Genomic DNA, 20,321 nt, shown 5'->3' with positions numbered 1-20,321 from the left:
CTACTCCTGTTTCAGGAGCACCCACTCAAGCGCCAGATGGTCAACCGAAACCAGGCTGGATCTGGGTGCTCAATCGGGCCCTGGCTGAGGGAGATCCTGTGCAGGGGAATTCTCCAGGGTCTGGTGACCAACAGGCCCACCAGGTAGGTGAACCATGGGCACCTAGGCCAGTAAGGGGCTACCAACAGAACCTCTGCCCTCTCTGTCAGTACCTTTCTGATTGTCCCCAGAATCAAGGGAAGGGGAGAAGGCATACAATAGCCCTTGGGGCCACCTGTACTGGAGAGTGTTGACCCCTTCTGCTCCCAGTGCTGGGAACCATGCAAAGAACCTCGGGAGCTGCGAGTTCTCTGGAGATGCAAAGAGATCCAGAATCAGATGGCTGAACTGTTCCATCATCTCCAGGAACAGACTGGGATGCAGTCGCCATTCCAACTGGTTGACTGTGGTCCTGCTCAACCAGTCTGCTTGCACATTGGAAACTACCGAGATGTTTTCTGCTCACAGGGACAACGGGTGTCTCTTTGCCCACCTGCACAACTGAGTCGCCTCCTGCATTAGAGATCTGGAGTGAGTGCTCCCCTGCCAGTTTATGTGGGCTTTGGTGGCCACATTGTCTGTGAGGAGAAAAACCTGTCTCCCCATCACCTCCTGCCTTAGATCCTTGAGAGTTAAGCGGGCAGCCCTGAGCTCTAGCCAATTTATGTTGTGGGCAAGCTCCTCCCGTGACCACCTAACCTGGACTCCCAGGTGGGCTCCCCAACCATTCAAACTGGTATCTGTGGTGATGGTAATCCTCTGGGGAGCCCTGTACAAGCAACCCTGATCCATGGCTCAGGACTGCCACCAATGGAGAGAAAGAAGAACCAGCAAGGGGACATGAACCCTCCTTGGTGAGTCGCTCCTGCCCACCTTCTGGTAAGGGAGCAGGAACCACTGCAGGGTTCGGGCATGGAAACGGGCCCTGGGACGATCCCAATGCATGATATCATCTTGCTGAGAAGTTGAGGCAGCAAGATGATAGGCACCTCTCTGTCAGACAGGATCTGTGATGTGACGTACCTTATACTGTCTCGACGGTCCTGTGAGAGAAAGACCTGGCCAGTTAAGGTCTATGATAGTCCCAAATGCAAGAGACGGTTCGATGGTACTAGGTGGCATTTGTCCAGGTTTATTGAGAACCCATGCTCTCGAAGGATCCTGATTGTCAACATCATATCCTCCTCCACCTGGGGTCTGGAAGAGGAAGCTATCAGGATGTTGTCCAAATAGCATAGGATCCTTATGGGTAAGGATATGAGGTATGCCACTATGGCCGCCAGGAGCTTGGTAAAAGTCCGTGGGGCTGATGACAGACCGAACAGGAGAGCCTGTATTGAAAATGGTGGCCGCCATAGCAAAACCTCAGGAACTCACGGTGGTTGGGGTCTATGGGCACATGGAGGTAGGCCTCTGTCAGGCCTACCGAAGCCAAAAAAAATCTCCCTCCTGCAGGCCCTGTAGGATAGAGTGGAGGGAGTGCACCTTGAATCTTCGGTAGATTAAATGCCTGTTGAACCCTTTCAAGTTGAGGATTGCTCGCCACCCCACCCCCACCCCCCCGAGGCCTTTGGAATCACAAACCAAATTGAATAGAATCTCTGTCTCTCCTGGTCTTCAGGAACTCGATGGATAGCCCAAACGTCCAGCAGATGGTGGATCGCCGATTCCATGAGATCCCTCTTTGAGGGATCCCTTGAGACGGGGCAGCACACAAAGGCACTTGGGGGGGAGGAAAGAAACTCCCGAGAGAGACTTGACCATAAAGTTGTCAGGATCCAAGCGTCTGTCGTGATCTGTTCCCATCTCTGCCAAAACAGTCCCAGACGGCCCCCTGTGGGAAAGGAGGCTTGGGTGTCACTTGTTGCATCTAAAAGGTCTGTTGGAACCCTGAAAGGACCTTCTGTCATCTTGCCTCTGATGCCTTCTGGCGGCAAAGGCTGGTCTATCGGCCCGAAATGAGGATCTTTGGAAGAAGAGCCTACTTTGACAGGGAAAGCTTGCCCCAGCTTCCTCTTCAAAACGCCTCCCCTGGGAGGGCAGGATCTTTCACTTGTCCCTGGTTTCCATCAAAAAAAGGGATCCAGGGCTTTCCCAAAAAGCCTCTCTCCGTTGAAGGGAGCAAACGCCAGCTTCCATTTGTTTCTGGAGTCCATCTGCCAGTTTCTTAGCCAGATGAGCCTACATGCTGGTACAGATGAGGCCATGGCTCTGGAAGAAGTTTTGGCTGACGTGAGGATGGCATTTGCTGTTGATTGAGCTGCGGCTATTATCTTATTTAAGTCCTGATGCACCCTGAGGTCCTCAGGTGGGATTCTACCCTGCAGCTGCCGCAGCCACCCATTAAATAAGGTAGACTCAGACCCACTGGGGCAAGTGTACCCCCCCCCATTGGACTCCCACTGCTTTTTAATCACATTCATAAACGTCTGGGGCATAGGCACAGCATCCACCACAGATGCTTTCTCAGTGAATAGGTAATCTTCCTGATCCTCCCCCTCTGGGGAAAGATCCCGGTGACCTTGCCCCTTTTTCTAAGATGAACTGTGCTCTTAGCCTTAACCAGCAGAGTCTTGGAGAGAGTCAGCTGGAAAAGGTCCTTAAAGGAGGAGGGACCTGCTACCTCCGACTCCCTGTCCAAAAAGCCCTCTCTAGAAGGAGGTCCCTCTCGGAAACATAAGACTGGCTTCTTTCTGAAGGGGATGCAGAACTATTTCTGAAGTAGACTGGCTGTTCTGCAGAAGCCTGCCCCTGCCCCTGAGGAATGCCTCTGTTGGTGTCCAAACCAGGCAGCCAGCGCAGCTGGTTGACTTAAGCCTGAAATTCTTGCCTAATTGTTTGGGAGATCCAGGCTCTCATGAAGGATGGCATCTCTTGCCTGTGGGTCTCCTCAGGCCGCAACCCAGTCACTATAGGGTAAAGATGGCTTTTTTATTTTCAGGCACAGGTCTGGTGCTGGAGGCTTGGCTTCCAGGTGCAGCAATCAAAAATCCTTGCGGTGGCTCAGAATTATTATGAGTGGCTTTTGCCTTGATTTGGAGGTTTCCCTGCAAATTCTGAGTACTTGAGCCACCAGGATATCAGGCAGTCAAATATTGTCTATCTGCCAATTGGTTTTGCTGCCTGCCATCTTGTGGGAGCAGAGGAGAGATGGCCCTGTTTTCAGCCATCTTGGAGTCTCTCACCGCCTTATCAAACTCCTTATCTAGGGCTTTTTGTCTATGCCTGGCCTGCCTATCCTCTGCCCTAGAGGGTCTTTTAGGGGCTAGGGTCCAAGCTCTGATCCTAGCTGCTGCCTCCAGCCCAACAGACCTTAGTTGATCTCCTTACAGCTCTCTCCCTACTCTGCTGAGGAGCTGATAATTCTTGGCCAGCTCCCCTGGCGGCCATTTTGAGCCTGCCAAAAATAATTGTCACTGACAGGGAGAGAGAAAAGGAAAAAAGGGGCAAAAGAAAAATAAAAACAAAATTTATTTGATCTAAAGCTGTCTGCTTTGGTCACAGCAGCTGTCCACCACTTCAGGAGGCTAGTGCAACCCAGAAGTGGTGAGCTCAGCACAGCTCCGCAATTTAAGGCAAGAGTCAAAGCAAAAAGGAAAAAATAAAATAAAATGGCTGACTCTTTAAAATTGCTACAAGCCCGGGAGGACTTCCGGTTTGCAAGGCTTCGGCGGTGGCAGGAATCCGTGATCGTGCGTGGTTCCTGCTGCGCTCACCGCCAAAATGCCTCCGACCCAGCTGGATCTGGAGGATATGGTTGCCCCATAGAGGCAACCGAAGATAGAGGAGATCTGGGTAGGGGCTTGGGGGTATCGCAAACCCCCTCCTCAGCTGGCTAAACTCCTTTTTCCCAAGGCGGTAGAGCGGCGGTCAGCAATGGCTGCCACAAAGAAGCCTGCAGCCGGATAAGATTGTGCAGGAGGAAGTCGGAGAAAGCAAAAGTTTTTGGCTGATCTGGGACAACAAGGAACCTTTAAACACCCTGGAAATTTAATCACTTGAATGATACATTGTTTCCCAAGAAGACTGCAAAGCAGCAGAAGAAAGTCTGAAAGGGAAAGTTATTTTCTTTCACTCTCCTTCCCCACGGAAATAGCAGATGGAAATCTGAAAAACCTGCTTGGGCACAGAAGGTAACTAAACTTGAAATTTAAAGCCAAGGGGATAAAAGATTTCTGAACATTGTAATTAAAAACTAAATTTTTTTTTGCTATAAGTGGGAGGGAAGAGGTAAAGAACTTATTTTAAGATTGTATTGAAGGAGACTGCTTGGGGTTTATAAGACCAGAAATAAATGGCAATAAGACTTCTAAAAAATTACTTTGGAACTGTGTAATTGAATTCTACCCCAGGAAGAGAAAATATAAAAAGAAGAAAGTGCTAAATGAAACAGTTTGTCCTGATTTAGATTGCTTTGTGACTTTGGGATTTTTGGGAACTATTTCTTGAAAGATTTAAAACATTTGGGTTGTTCTTAAAAGAAATGGCATTATCTGTTGAAGAATTGCAAATGGAATTTCAAAAGCTAAAAGAAGAGGAACAAGAAGGCAAGGGCTCTTCTGGATCTATTTTTCACTTTTTAGAAATGGTGATTTCTACCTACCAAGAAATACAACAACAAGAAGGCTGGGATGAAGAAGAAGAAGAAGCCATCTTTAATGGACAAATAATCTTAGTTGAGGAAAAAAAGAGAAAGGGGGGAAAGAAAATGGAGAACTCAGAACTTAAAAAAGCAACCAAGAAAGGGAAAAATAAGATGAAAAATCGATACAATGTCAGAAAGCAACAGAAAAGAGAAATACAACAGAGAGGGGAGATTAAGAGAGTAGAGTTTGAGAGATGGGGGGGCAAAAAGGCTAGAATTGATAAGAAAGGAAGGGAAAAAGGAAAGAGAAGTCATAAAGGTTTAAAACAGGATGTTAAAAAACAGGTTTTTTTCAGAGATAAAGGGTAAAATATAATTTAAAAAAAAAGATTCTGCAAAAGTACCTAAGACTGTATTGTAGATATTAGTATTTGAAATTGAGTTAGAAAACTGAAATATTATATGAGTTAATAATGCATTAAAGGGAACGTACAAAAATGTTTAAGATTTAACAATAGAGTTTAACTTCCTATGGAATATTGTTTTTACTATATTATAAATTTAATTTTTTTATTATTATTATTCTAAAATGTAGTACTTAGAATGTACTAAGCAGAATCAGTATGGAAAGTATGTATTATTTTAAGTGTTAAAGTTAGGGGAAAGATAAAAAGTTGACATACTTCAACCAGTGATTACAGGAGAAATATTGTATTAGAAAGAAAAGATAAATAGATAATTGAAAGAGAACGGACAAAAGATGCAAGTATAATTATCTAAACTGAGATGAAATAAACAAAATAGAATTAAGAGAGTGAATAGAAGAGAGAAAATATATAGAAAATATACAATGTTAAATAAGATATGAAATAGTACCGTATTTGCCGGCGTATAAGACGACTTTTTTGCCCTGAAAAAGATGCCTCCAATTGGGGGTCGTCTTATATGCCGGGTCGCCTTACGCCGGCAAATAGTAATTGGGAAGCACTGCGGCTGCCGCGGCTGAGGCACTTTTGCGCACCGTGGAAGCGAATCCCGTGAAGCCGAAAGGAGCAGCCAGCCTTCTCCCAGCTCCCAAGGAACGAGGCTCGCACCGCCCGAGCTCCGCTGAGGTATCCGGCTGGGGCTGTCAGGAGTTGTTACCGCTGGCGCGGCTCCGCGCTGCTCCAGTCCAGCGTTGCCTCGGGAAGGGAAAGGCAAAAGCGCGGCTCTTCCTTTTTGCCTTTCCTTCCCGAGGCAACGCGGGACTGGAGCCGCCAGCGGTAACAACTCCTGACAGCCCCAGCCGGATACCTCAGCGGAGCCCGGGCGGCGAGCCTCGCTTCCTTGGGAGCTGGGAGAAGGCTGGCTGCTCCTTTCAGCTTCACGGGATTCGTTTCCACGGTAGACAAAAGTGCCTCAAAAAAAAAAAAAGTGCAAAAGTGAAGGTGTGCGGAAGAGGGGCGAGTATATAACAAACTATATTTTGAGTGGAATGTTGAGGGGTCGTCTTATACGCCGGGTCGTCTTATACGCCGGCATATACGGTATATTAAATGAGCATGAATTTGATTTATGTCTGTACAACAAGATGTAACCCGGGGTAAGCCGCTTTCCAAAAAGAAGTTTTATGTATTTATGTTTTGTGTTTTGTTTGCCTATGTTTGAATTAATAAAATGCTAGAAGAATGTTGGAAGAGAATAACGAAATTGTAAATAAGACAGATGGATACAATGAATATGTACAATTCAAGGCAAAAGAAATATAATTTAATACAAGGAAAGGGAGAAATAAAGAGAAGTTGGGAAAAGATATGAAGTTGAACAGATAAGATAAATATACATATTAAATTGTGCTTGTATGGGAATGTGATAATTTGGAATTATCCTGTCTTTAAATAAGATGTTTTATTTGTTTTTCAGAAAAGATGTCTTATGTTATTATATTCTACATTGTGTTTGTGTATTGTTTTTAAAAATTAATAAAATTTGTTTAATTAAAAAAAAATTGCTACAAGCCCTGACAGATCAGAGGCTTGTGAGCCAGTGCTGGCTGCACTGCAATCAATTTGGCAGTCTCAAGCATTTCACAGCTGCCACAGTGCTCTGGTGACTGGACAGGAGGTCAGGATTCAATCTAGATGGTCAGTACCCCCCCAAGGGACAATCCTGGAGACAAACTGCAGAATTGCCCCGAAACGTCTGAAATGGCCGCCGATGCTGAAAAGGGGCAGAAGCGCCTTGCGGTTTTTGCAGCTAGCACAGATCAATAAGAATGGACTAGGATAAAGTGAGTTGAATAAGACACTGACTCCCGCCCCCCCGCCAGCCCGGGCCACACGGGCTCTCAGGGGCACCTCCAACCAAATTTACAATCACAATTCCAAAAACCAGTCTACCAGCAAAGAATTTTTTTAAAAAGGCAGTCAAAAAAACCAAAAATGCGAAAAACAAAAGTGCTAGCCGGCTTGCCTGTCAAACCTGCTCTAAGCCACTTGAAGAGGAAAAAAACAACTCAATCCAGGGGGTGAAGATTCTTCTACAATCTTAACTATTCAGAGCCCTTAAAGGTGGTCTGAACACGCTGAGACCGAGTGAAGAACTGGGGACCATTACCAGGGAGTGTGTCCTCAGTTTTTTCAACTCGGTCTGCAGAGCTATGAGACTAGAGACTACCCATCCTGGATTCTCCCTTTGGCTCAGTGGAGAACGTTCCTTTTCCCCACATCCAGAGACCACCTGGGCCTGATAGGCTTCTGATTGAGGTCCAGCTCCTCTTGTAATTTTGCCTTATCTTGAGCATGGTGCAGTCTAGAGGGGGAGCTCGCTATAGCTCTGGTTTATTCCAGCTTACTCCCATGGTTGGACATTGGATGCTCGGTCCATATGGTAGATTGCTATCTCCAGGTTGACCATTAAAGCAGATCTTGCCTAATGTCAGGTCTTCCTCTATCTACTGCCTAGGAAAGAAAAAAACATTGGCTCCATAGATTTAGAGAAAAAGTACTTTTACTAGGAGAGAATTGAATGCAACAAGTTTCAGGCAAGATCTGAGGCAAAAGTGCACGAAGCATGAAATTGAAACAAACCATAGAGCCCAATCCCCTTGTATCCAGGCAATCAGAGGGCAAGCACTGGACAGGAAATGTGTTGAGAAAGTTTGATTCAAGTACATTGTCTCTGGCTGCTGCATACCAAAGCTAGAAGAAATGACCATGAAGAGATAAGCAAAACTAAGACCAGTAGTTTCAAAGCTGCAAAGGAAAAGTCTCCACTGAACGCCCCCCCACCCACCCACATTTCCACGGCAGCAAGCAGCAGGCTTGCTGACAGGCAGCTTTTATGTTCCTTTGGTGTTGCACTGCAGTTGGGAGTACATCTTGGGTGGTTCTTTGTCGAATAGATCATTTATCATCTTGACCTCTGCTTCTCTGTTTGTCTATCTGTCCATCCACCCATCCATCCATCCAGAATAGGAGAATAGCACAAGATTCCTTTTCAAGATTATTTATTTATATATTCATCAACTGTACAAGGCTATCCATCTCATGAAAACTGATTGGGTGGCATACAACAACATTATAAAACAATCAATAGGAAAAAAAAACTATTATTATTTAAATTGTTTTAAATTACAAAGGCTAAGAGAGAAGTTCAGGTGTTCTTTCAGTGCAGCCATCCCAATTCCTCACTGGTATTGATTTTATTCCTGGTAATAAGCATTGTGCCAGACCTTTCCTGATTCCTTCAAGGTGCTGCAGAGGGAAAAAGAACAGGGAACACCTTCATCAAAAGCACACTGATAATCTCTACAAATATTAATCAAAAGCATATTTGAACAGCAATGAGTTCTTTCAAGCTACTGTCCACTTGAGATATTATGTTGCCCCACTGATCTTCCCTTGATAACATGCCTGCAAGTGGCCTTTGTTGAGGTAATTCCCCGTTAGGAGAATGAGCGCATACAGGGAGACGTATTTTGAGAGAAGTGTTTGAATAATACACACACAGCACACAGATACACTGTACAGTAAATGTAGGTTTTTACTTCCAGAAAGGTTTAAGCAAAGTTCAAGATAAGCAGTCCAAAAGTCATTCACAGGTAAATCAGTCAGTTTTTCAATCCAGGGATAATCCAAATATCAAATTCCAGTGTCAGAAACAGTTCAGTATCAGACTTACATTAAATCCAGTAATATCCAGTAAAATTAGAAGAAATGGAACAATGGCAATACTTTCCAACAGAAGGAAACAGAGATAGAGTCACACTCTCTTCTGAGATTAAGACTAAGACTAAACAACCCAGGTTTCTGGCTCCATCTTATGGCTGTTTGAGAAACCACACTCAATTGCATGCTCTTGCATTCCCTTAAAGATATAGTACTAAAATGTTTATCCTGGTTTATATATTTCTAACCCAAATACCTGTTAGGTGACTTATATTCCTAACAGCCTTTTTCCTGTTGGCTTATACTTACCGCACTATATCTGCAAAAGCAGTGAGCATGGGCTTGCATTCATACTTAATGTTATGCTTGGCACACAGGGATTTCACCAGGGGAACCACCTTGTAATAATTATGTCGAGGCATGGTTGGAAAAAGACTGTGGAAAGAGAGGGAAAAGATCAAGAGGACACAGTAGAAGATACTTCTGTGATTTGGATCCTGCTGTCATCACTGCCCTTCCCATCTCAGTGGCAAAGAGTTCTCCTTTCCTATTCAGTACTGCATACAGGCAGGTTGATACAGAAGGGGATAACCTTTCACCTTTCTGGTTCCCAGAAAGTTTTGGGTAAGGATGAACAAGCTGAGGTCCTTCTGATTATTGCTGAACCATCATCTTTCCTTATGAGTCACTTTGTAGTAGGGTACTGTGGAGTTGCTCTCAGGTTTTGTAATCCTGGTTAAGAATTTTAAAGGTGAAAACCAGCATTTTGACTTGGTCCAGAAATGAATTATAATTATCAACCATTTAATCTGCTATATAACTCGAAGTAAGATATGAAAAGCCCAAGCTCTAGATATCAGTTTCACTGCTGCGTTTTTTATGAAATGCTGTTTCTAGGCATTTTAACAGGATAGATCCCCAAATCCAGTCTGGAATAGCCACAGCATGTATACTGGGACAAGATCTACTTTCTTTAAAACTAGCCAAAAATCCTGGCCACAGCCATCATTTGGATTAAAACTTGGACCATAATATGCAGGTGGTACTTAGTGGTGAGAAAAGCTGTACAAAAGCTGCATTATATACTGTACAACCTTTCTATATAACTTATACTTACTGATGTTCAATCTGAAAATTCAAGTGCCCAGTGTACCAGTCATTGAATGGAGATTCATCCACGTTACATGTTGCTGAGAGCTAAGGGGGAAATAAAAACATGTAGACTTCCAATGACTTCCTTCATATTCTTCCTAGTTTCTATCAACAGTACAAATAATTATATCAATTTACAGTATTGTAAACCATCATTCATTTTAGATTTATAATATGGCCACTGCCCAGAATGACATTAGAAATATTCCTGAATCCAGGCCAGACAATCCAGGCTAACTACTGTACTGGTGCTATGTGCATGGGATGAAATCCAATGGTATATATGTGTGGGAAGAAATTTGCACAGACTAGGATATTGATGACATTTCAGATTCAATGGCTTATTCTGCTTAACAGGCTAGCTTCTTTTCAGGAGAAATATAGTTCTCTTTTGGAGTGAATCAATCAACCTCCGAATCTAAAGTTGGCTTCCCTGAGTCATCCTTATTGAACTATTTCTTTAGAAGTAGACATGGAAATATTAGGTAATTAGTTCTGTGAAAATTAGGACATTAGGCTAGAATCAAGAAGAGCAACGTCCAAATCTCCGTCAGCCATCAGCAAACAGATTTAAACCAATTATTTTTCTCCTATTTTCAAAATACAGTATCCTTCTAAAATAATTAATGAATTATTATTGTGTTTTAATTAAATAAACAGAAAACAGAAACAAATTTAAAAGTTTTAATTGGTTAGAACAAGTAGCTTTAAAAAAAAGTTAGATTTTCTCCAATCCAGCCCTTAATACAGTGGTGGGATGCTACCGGTTCAACCCAGTTCTATAGAACTGGTACCTCTGAAGAACATCAGGCACCAAACCAGTTCGGTGCGACAACCTTTTGGTCGTCTGTTTGGTCCACCTGTCTGCCCGGACTCTTGGCTGTCCTTTATTTCCTGCTTTTTCAACCTCAGCTGCTTTGCGCGGCACAGCTGAGGTTGAAAGAGCAGGAAAAAAGACAATTTTCAAATGCTGCACAGCCGCGCGCAGCACTTGTGAGCTGTCCAGGAGGCATAGCTGTTTTTTCGCAATTGTTTTACACACGGTCACAGCACTCTGACCGAACCGGTAGTAAGACCGGTTGAATCCCACCCCTGCCTTAATATCCAGACTTCCGTCTTTCAATACCATTTACTTGATCCAATATAATTTTACCTAATAATTCCTCAAAAATGTTTCATAATTATATTTTATATAATTCATATAATTCCTAAAAACAGAGCAGCTTGCATGATTTCAGAATATATTCAAAATAAGATTCAATATAAAACATTCATAGTAGAACCTCTGGTCACAACCATAATTTGTTCCATAACTTTGGTCGCAACCTGATTTGGTCATGACCCAAAGCTAATTTTGGAAATTTGGTACTTTAAAAAAAAATGGTGTGGAAGGAGAAATCAGCCACGAAAAAAAATGTGAATTTTTTGGTCTTGGTCAGAAGCTTTTTTGACCAGAGGTTCTACTGTATACATAAATCTACTTTTATGGGCTTTAATTTTATTTTAAACAGAAATCAAAACTGGGCATAATGAAATCATATGAATTAATGTACCCTCCAATTTTAATAAAAATAATAATATAAACATACAGTAGCAGCAGTGGTGGGATTCAAAAAAATTTATTATCGGTTCTGTGAGCACGGCTTAGTGGTCATGTGACTAGGTGGGTTTGGCTTGGTGGTTATGTGACTAGGTGGGCATGGCCAACTTTACATCACTGGCGTGGGTGTTGCCTGTATGGGCCAGGAGGAAAGATCCAACCTCTGTGTGTGCGTGGGTGTGTGAGAGAGAGGGGAGGAGGGAGGGAGGTTAGGTTTTTGAAAAGCCCAGAGGAGGGGAAAAATAAAGTTGTGCCAAAGAAATCCCAGGGAGGGGGCAAGGAAAGAAAAGGAATCCCTGCTCTGAAAAGAGAGTACTCTCTCAAGAAAACAAGGAGTCAAAACCTTATTTACTCATACTTTTTAAAAAATTAATTTAACAGACATTAAAAAGCAATTTCAGTTTCACTTTTCCAGGTTCAAGGGTCTTTGCTTAACATACATGATATGTTAATATAGACAGAGCGTGCACAGTGCATGCATCTCACAGTGCCGGGATCTTCTGCAAGGAGATGGCACGTGAGCAAGTCCCTCTGGCGCAGCAGGCTGTTCTCCTAGCATGAGCAGAGGAAGTCCGGTACTCCTTCCCCAACCAGTCAGCCCGGGCTCCCCTCTCACTCCAGGCACTGATTTCCCCAGCTCTCCACGTGCGCAACCACCCAAAATTTTAAAGAATTAGAGCCATGGGGAGGCAAGGAGCACTCACTGTTTCCCTCTATGACCTGCCTTGGAAAAGCCTGCCTCACAATCAGACTCCCTTTCTTCCAGCGCTTGTTCAGGGAATCATGGGAGCAGCAGCTTATTGCATGCTATTCACTCCAAGCAGCTCAGGCTGGAAAACGCACGGCTGGGGTGGAGGAGCAGTCCTTCTTAACAAGCTCCAAATTGTTGCTGCTGCTACAAGTCTTGTTTCCCGCATGAGCACTAGAAGAAAGGGAGTCCAATTGTGTGGCGGGCTGGGAGAATTGGTGCCTGGAGAGATTTGCTATTGTGATGGTGAGTACCTATGGACCTAGTAGGCTTTCCCCCCCTCCCCCTTCCTGATCCATTGCGGCGCAGACAGCCCAATGGAAGCAGGAAACGGGGTGTTTCCATTGGATGTCCTCTGGGCCTCAAGGACCACCGGGTGGGGTGGGTAGGGCCAGCCAAAATTATAGCTACCAGTTCGTCCGAACTGTCTAGAACCGGTTGAATCCCACCACTGATTAGCAGTTAACCATTTCCCTCCCTCAGCATTATATCATGCTACTACAAACATAAAAGAAAAGAAAACAGAAACTAGAACAGGGAAATTGTGTATGAATAAACCAATCTTTAGAGCTACCTTAAAAACTGACTGTAAGTCCCATAAAGAAAAGGTAGAATCCAAATGAAATATATACATGGGTAATATAAGGATGTACCAACAGTAATGATATAATAAGGATGGTACTAGCTTACATTTGGAGGACATATAAGATAATATACAAGTGCCATTGTGCATTTATATTTAGGATTTACTGTTAAAAAAGAGAGAAAACCTGTCTTGTCTCTCATAATCTTTCATTCTTTCTTTGTGGTTTCTATGCAGAAATAATCTGTTATTAATGTCACAACAACTATATGCTGTTTCTCTTGTTAACTTGCATCACTGTAATCAGGTTTCAGGTATCAACTTTAAATTGTCTAATGCTTGCCAGAGGCCTATTCACATTATCTAGTCATTTGGTCTCATCCCTTAATTATCTTGCCTAAACCACAGTTTGAAACTGAATGTATCCAATCCAATCTCTAGTCCCATAATATCTGGTAAAAAGCCCTAAAGGAAAAGGGCACCAAGAAAGCATGAAAAAACATGCTTTTAAAAAAATCATTGGTAGGTTTTTTTTCTTCACATCTACACAGTCACTCTACCCTTTCTGGGGAGATTGGTGTAACTACCATCAGGAGAATTAGACTTCCTCCATGTTAGAAATTCTGTTTATATATAGCACCATAGATCAAATAACGAGTACAGTCACTATGTGCTTTACTGATTAATTGCTCAACTGTAACAGGAAACCCTACTTAGTACAAAAAGCATAGAATATATACCAGGGGTGTCAAACTCGCATCGTCACAGTATTGTCAAGTGATGCATCGGGACTTTTTTCCCCTTCGCTAAATCGGGCGGGGGCGGGCCAACACATGACGCATCTGGCCTGTGGGCCATGAGTTTGACACCCCTGATATATACCATAGATCCAAACTTGTAAACACTGCTATCTACTGGCTGCATACTACTGTAGTTGTTGCATCAATATTCCAACAAAATGTATTTCAACACTCCAATATGTTCTTCCCTACATTATAAAGAGAAAATGGCAGTGTTTCCACTATCACCATAAATTTTTGCCTATTCCTATCTGGAATCAATATGTTAGCCTTATGGATCTATGTTCTTTTTCTGTGGATCAATGCATCTTACAAAGTTAATTTTTATGCCATGGAAAATCTGGTTTATGACCACAAAAAGAACAATTATGTAAATTGAAATCCACACGTGGGGATGTGGAATTATATAGTGTCCTTTTGGATGGAGGAGGAATAGCATTGGTGCTATTCCTGCTTTACTGAAGAAACAAGGCAGATTAACAGGCAATGTGCTACATTGTTTACCATCTCATCATCTACTGTGGACAATTAGTTCATTGTTTGTCCCTGTAACTTTTCTCCATGAGATGAGAAATGGCATCACTGTGCAATTGTGATTTGCTCAGAAACTGCAATATGGGAGTGATTTCTAGCTGCCAGCGTAGACATTCCATTTGTATTACCTGCTCTACCTATAAGAGCATGTTTCCATGTAGTTAAGGGCATGAAATATTTAAGAAAACAGCAGCATGATCTGGCCCTGTGTTTCAGAACTAAGGATCCAACATTTGTAAGAAACTATCTCACCTGGGCAGAGAACCAGTCTAAATTCTGATCATAGTCAATATTCATTGGAATATGATTCATCTGCGAGACCCAGAGAAACCATGAAGCTTCGATGTACCTGTGTAGACATAGAAACAATAACAATAGTGATTCAAACAAATTCTTTAAATGGTTCACTCACTAGTAAAACTACTTTGCTTTTCTCAGCCCAAAACATAACATGATAATTACTATTAGCATATCATGGCATTAACAGACTATACAGAAACATAATTTTTATAGGTAAAAGCAGGGAGTTAAAGCTATAGTATTTTGTAACAATCTTGTCATTGGTGGGATTCAAAGAATTTTACTATCGGTTCTGTGAGCTTTGCTTGGAGGTCATGTGACTGGGTGGGTGTGGCCAATTCAATGTCACTCACGTCAAGGGTACCTCACCTGGCCCCTCCCCTCCCAGCCATTCCTTGTCACACGCAGCCTCAATGTATCTATAGTTCTGCAAAAATGTTGTTCACTTTTTTTGATTTTATTATCTACATACTATAGATGTACTTTCATGGATCACTGAAAGGAGGAAATGGCTCACATGCTTTGCCCAAGAGTGTGATAGGCTTTTAAGAGGCTGCCAGAAAGAAGTGGGGGGTGCAATGTATATTCCAAAGCACCAGAAGGCAAACAAGAAGCATGGATGGAAACTGAACAAAAGAGAGAAGCAACCTAAAACTAAGGAGAAACTTCCTGTGAGTGAGAACAATTAACCAGTGGAACTGCCTGCCTGCAGAAGTTCTGGGTGTTCAATCACTGTAAGTTTTTAAGAAAAGACTGGACAGCCATTTCTCTGTAATGGTATAGGGTCCCTTCTAAGTGTTATTCTGTTATTCTGATACCTTTCCCAGGACCTCTACTCAGATTTTGGCACCTTCAGTTTTCCTGCCTCAGCAGGCGGTTGGACTAGTCCAGGGGTTGCCAACCTTTTGGACCTCAGGGACACCAAACTCATAATTTTAGATCCCAGGGACCACTAACTGGTTCTGTGGGTGTGGCCTAATTTGTGGGTGTGGCTTGGTGGTAATGTGACTGGCTGGGCATGGCTTGTATGTAAATATTATAAATATTTATATAAATATTGAATTTTTTAATTAAAAAAAGAGCAACTTTACCCAAAATCAGGCAAAGCAGGCAGATTGAGTTGCTCACAAAATCATTCAATGATCTATCTATCTATCTATCTATCTATCTATCTATCTATCTATCTATCTATCTATCTGCCATCGGCTAGCTCAGTCTCTCAAATTTGCTTGCCGTGAGTCTGCACTGAATTTGCTTGCAAGCAAACCTTCAGTCCTAAGGGAGGTTCGGCTGTACTTAAAAGCAGAGCCAAAGATCTAAAGACTAGCTGGAAAGCAAGAAATCCAACCATTTTCTGCTTCCTAGCTAAACTAAATCTCCCGGCACAGAGAACAGATGATGGTTGGAAAAAGGAAAAATAGAAATTTAGCAGGCAAGTTTACGGGGTAAGGAGTGAGTGGGCGGGGAGGGTTCCCGCGGGCCATGTGGGCCGTGCAGCACTTGTGTTTCTGCGCAGCCTGGATTACTTGCTTTGGGGGGTTGCTCTTGGGGTAAAATTTCTCTACAGCCCACCAAAATTTTCTCACAGCCCACCAGTGGGCAGCAGCCCACCGGTAGGCGACCGCTGGACTAGAAGACCTCCAAAGTCCCTTTCAACTCTGTTAAACACACACATATTTATGCTCTGGACTATAGACATTGAATGAATGTAAATCCCTGAAAAATATGTGATAGCCCTGGGCAAAAGAAAGGCAGTAAAATCACTCTAGGGGTAGGGACAGTGTAAAATATTAACACATGATAAATAATGGAACAGAAGTTTTTTTTCCTCTCTCTCTCCCTCCCTTCCTATTTTCTTTCTTTCTTTTTTCTTTCTTCTCTCTCTCTCTCTCTCTCACACACACACCACACACACACTCTCCCCCTTCTATTTTTTCTTTCTTTCTTTCTTTCTTTCTTTCTTTCTTTCTTTCTTTCTTTCTTTCTTTCTTTCTTTCTTTCTTTCTTTCTTTCTTTCTTTCTTTCTTTCTTTCTTTCTTTCTCTCTCTCTCTCTCTCTCTCCCTTCCTTCCTTCCTTCCTTTATCTCTTTTTCTCCCTTCCTCTTTCTTTCTTGCTCTTTCTCTCTCTCACTTTCTCTCTCACACACACACATATCACACTCTCTCTCTCACACACACACACCTGGTCTGGGATGAACTGATCAGGCAATGGGTGGCAGGAGAAGGAAGAAAGCAAGAGGCAGCGGCAGCAATGGTGGTACTGCTCCAAGAAGCAGACCCGGGATATCTGCTTGCCCTCCTGGTTGGAGCACCTCCACTGCCGCTCACTTTCTTCCTTCTCCCAGGGAGTGAAAGGTAGAAAGTGAGCAGCCGCAGGGGCAGGAGGGTGTGGCGGGCGGATGTCCCAGGGCTGCACCTGTGGTACTTTCTTCCTTCTCTCAGATGATGAAAGGAAGAAAGCGAGTGGCCGCAGCGGCAGGAGGGCAGGGCAGGCATATGTCCCGGGGCTGAACCACATCTTTCTTCCATCTCCCAGGGGACAAAAGGAAGAAAGTGAGGGGTAGCGGCGGTAGCACTGCTCTAGGAGGCAGTCCCAGGACATCCTTCTGCCCTTTTGGAGAGCTGTGCCATGGCCACCATGTGGTAGGAACAGCTGGGAGAGTGCCACGTGGCAGCTTAACCAGCTAGCCGAGCCCAGGGACAGTGGGGGCCCTCAGCAAACTCCAGGGACAATGGGAGCCCTGGCAGCTCCGGGGATGGTGAGGGAGCTGGCAAGCTTCGGGGATGGTGGGGGACAGCGAGCTCTGGGGATGGTGGGGGGCCCCGACCAGCTCCAAAGACAGTGAGCCCCCACTAGCATGCTCTGGGGATGGGGGCCCCCAGCAACCTGGGGGATGGTGGGGGGTGGCAAGCTCCAGGGACAGAGGGGGCAGCAAGCTCTGGGGATTGTGGAGGGGATAGCATGACTCACAGGCTTACCTGTGAGCAGGCAGATCAGGGCTGCTCAGTTGGGGCATAGGCACCACGTGGGAAGGCAGGCTATTAAGGCAAGCCATGAACACCCAGTGTGCCACATAGGAGGTGGGGAGTGACTGGGCAGGGCGAGCATCAGGCAGGCGGGGTGAGCAAGCATTGGGCAGGTGGAATAAGTGAGTGAGCAGCGACCAGGTTGGGGGTGTGGCCAGCTAGAAGTCACTACTGATTTAGTGACCCACACCAAATTGTTGCTACCAGTTCATGCGAACTGGTGAGAACTGGATGAATACCACAACTGAATCTTGTACAATCTATCACACTTTAAGCCCTAATATCTAGTTAGAAGTTTCAGGTATTCTAAAACTCATATTCTTCAGAGTTCTCAATTAAGTAAGTAGTACTATTAGTTACACAAGCTGATGAACTGCCCACATTTGGATTAACTATTGGTCAAGAAAGATGGATAAAAGTGCTTAAGTTCAGCTTAGTTTCTAAAGAAGGAGGAAAGTGCTTAAGATTTGTCTGTATTTGCCTTCACAGCTCCTTTTCCATAATCACTTCTCATTTGCAAATAATTCTCAACGTACTTTAAAACCAGCCTGAATTCTCCAATGTGTCCTCACTATCAATTGATCAAAACCTTTTTAGCTCAATGTTAATTATATACAGTATTTATGAGTTTGGGTTTCACACACATCACCCTGAGCCAACTGTTGCCAGTTTGGACTGGTCAACAGCTACACCAAGAATCCCAGCCATTGAACAGAATACTGACATTCTTCTGGATTGAATATCACTACATGCATTGTCTCCAGAACTTTTAGTGGCATATGAGTTACAAACAGCTCCTTCCTTTGACAAAAAATCTCAAAGAGTTTTCTACTCCCCTCCCCCACAACATGCACTAGTCAGGCATTTGCAGCATGCATATGTATGTTTGTCAGTTTGTTTAGGAAATAATCTTTCAGGTAGATTGCTCGCCAAATTGTAACAGAGGAGTCATTTGTGAAAAAATTAAAGAAGTCTAAAATTCCTTCATTTTCCTGGTGTAGGGTCAGCCTTATAGCTAATTGGTCCAACAACTTCTGAGAGGGTTTTGGGGCTACAAAATGGCATGCTAGCAAAACTACATTTGAGGCCTTTTGCTGTGAGGTAGATTGGATGAAACACAAATTGGGAGACAGGTTGTATATGCATATATACAAGCTCTCCGAATGCCCCCACTCCTTGGATGAAGCCACCAAGATGCAATTTTTATCTAACTGTGAAGTGCAGGACAAATAAATAACAATATTATTTTTTTCTGAGGAAATAAATCCTTAAAGAAATGTCTCCTCCTATACCAGGGGTGGGCAAACTACGGCCCGGGGGCCACATCCGGCCCGTTGGTCTGTCCAATGCGGCCCGCCCTGAAAAAATCACTGCCATTGGTCTGTCCAATCCAGCCCGCCCCTGAAAAAAATCACTGCCATTGGTCTGTCCAATCCGGCCCGCCCCTGAAAAAAAATCGCTGGGTGTGGCGTATTGCCCTGTGCCGCGTGGCCCCCAAAGCTGCAAAACAGTGCGGAGCGATCTAGGGGTAGGAAAGAAAAGAAATTTGCAAAGGCCTCGGCTGGGAGTTGAAAATCACCTTCGAGTGCGACCTCTCGAAGGTGAGTCCCCGCCCGATCCCCCTTTTTCCGGGGCTTCCAGGCTTAAACTTTGCAAAGGCAAAGCTTGCAGGCTGGAGCGTCTTCCGCCGAGGAGCAGGAAAGGTTCCACCCGGTGGGCGGGCGGGCTGCTTGGAGCCACCTAAAGCTAGGCCGCTGCTGTTGGAGCCTTGCCCTGCCTTGGTGCCCCGTTTCCCGGCTCGGCGGTCCTGCTCGGGCGGCACTTTAAAAGCCTGCTCCCAGCACCCGAGCAACTTCCCAGCAACTTTCGGCTTCGTTTTAACTCGCGGGCGCCAGGCATGATATTCCGCTCTGAAAGAAAAATCGGGGCCGGCCAAAGAGACCCCCGCTGCACGCCCGGGGAATGCCCGCTGCTTTCCTTGCCGGGCCGGGCGGCGGCGTGTTGCACGGAGGCTGGTCTGTGGCTGGCCCAGCTCCCTTTCCTGCCGCTCAGCGGCCTCCGCTCGCACCACCCGGGCTCCGCTCAGGTATCCGGCTGGGGCTGTCAGGGTTGCTACCGCCGGCGCAGCTCCACGCGGCTCAGTCCTGCGTTGCCTCGGGAAGGGAAAGGCAAAACCAGGAGCCGCTGCTGCTGTTGCAAAGCACCGCCGCGGCTCTTCCTTTTTGCCTTTCCCTTCCCGAGGCAACGGGACTGGAGCCGCGGAGCGCGCCGCGGTAGCAACTCCTGACTCAGGGGCCTCCGAGGGAGGGGAAGGAGGAAAAAGGGGGAAGGGTGGGGGGCGATTCCCAAAAATCTTGTGCTGACCCGGCCCGTCTGTCAAATTTTAAAAGTCAATGCGGCCCCCGAGCCAAAATGTTTGCCCACCCCTGTCCTATACCAACCTGCTCATAGTATAAGATCAAGCTTTTAAACACCAACCTCTGTTCTCAGATGAAGCTATTTGGCAATGAGTGAAGAATATTTGAGACTGATAATTGGTAAGTAATAATTTGATAATTGGTGATGACCAAATAATAACAAGAGTTTGATCAAGATCATTGTGGTGAACTATGCTCTTTGCAATAGCATGATTATTTTTAATTTATTTTCATTTTTATGCTTTTAATTTATTTATTTATTTATTTATTTGATTTGATTTGTCAATCACTTACAAGATAAGGTATAAGTATAAACATAGTTATGAATACATGAAATAGATACATATAAGGAAAAAAAAAAGAAACAATAGAACAGGGATGGTAGGCA

General features: G+C 44.3%; 1 protein-coding gene across 3 annotated transcripts in view; it reads right to left on the bottom strand.

The window, feature by feature from the left end:
* Window positions 1–7,594: 7,594 nt before the first annotated feature.
* The window catches only part of LOC113421943 (acyl-CoA (8-3)-desaturase-like), a 35,630-nt gene continuing 22,903 nt past the window's right edge, over window positions 7,595–20,321 (bottom strand). For all 3 annotated transcript variants that reach the window (XM_026682597.2, XM_026682598.2, XM_087950636.1), the window contains 4 exons: window positions 14,442–14,538; window positions 9,890–9,969; window positions 9,082–9,207; window positions 7,595–8,358 (listed from right to left, as the gene is read on the bottom strand). In XM_026682597.2, the coding sequence (XP_026538382.1) occupies window positions 8,307–8,358; window positions 9,082–9,207; window positions 9,890–9,969; window positions 14,442–14,538 (355 nt within the window). In that variant the 3' untranslated portion in view covers window positions 7,595–8,306. The remainder of the gene's footprint in view (window positions 8,359–9,081; window positions 9,208–9,889; window positions 9,970–14,441; window positions 14,539–20,321) is intronic.

The sequence above is a fragment of the Notechis scutatus genome, chromosome 1 (assembly GCF_049901735.1).
Source record: "Notechis scutatus isolate UNSWTSFEM ecotype Mainland chromosome 1, rNotScu1.2, whole genome shotgun sequence".
Lineage (NCBI taxonomy): Eukaryota > Metazoa > Chordata > Lepidosauria > Squamata > Elapidae > Notechis > Notechis scutatus.
Note: the sequence above shows the minus strand (reverse complement) of the source record. Positions and strands in the feature narration are given on the sequence as shown.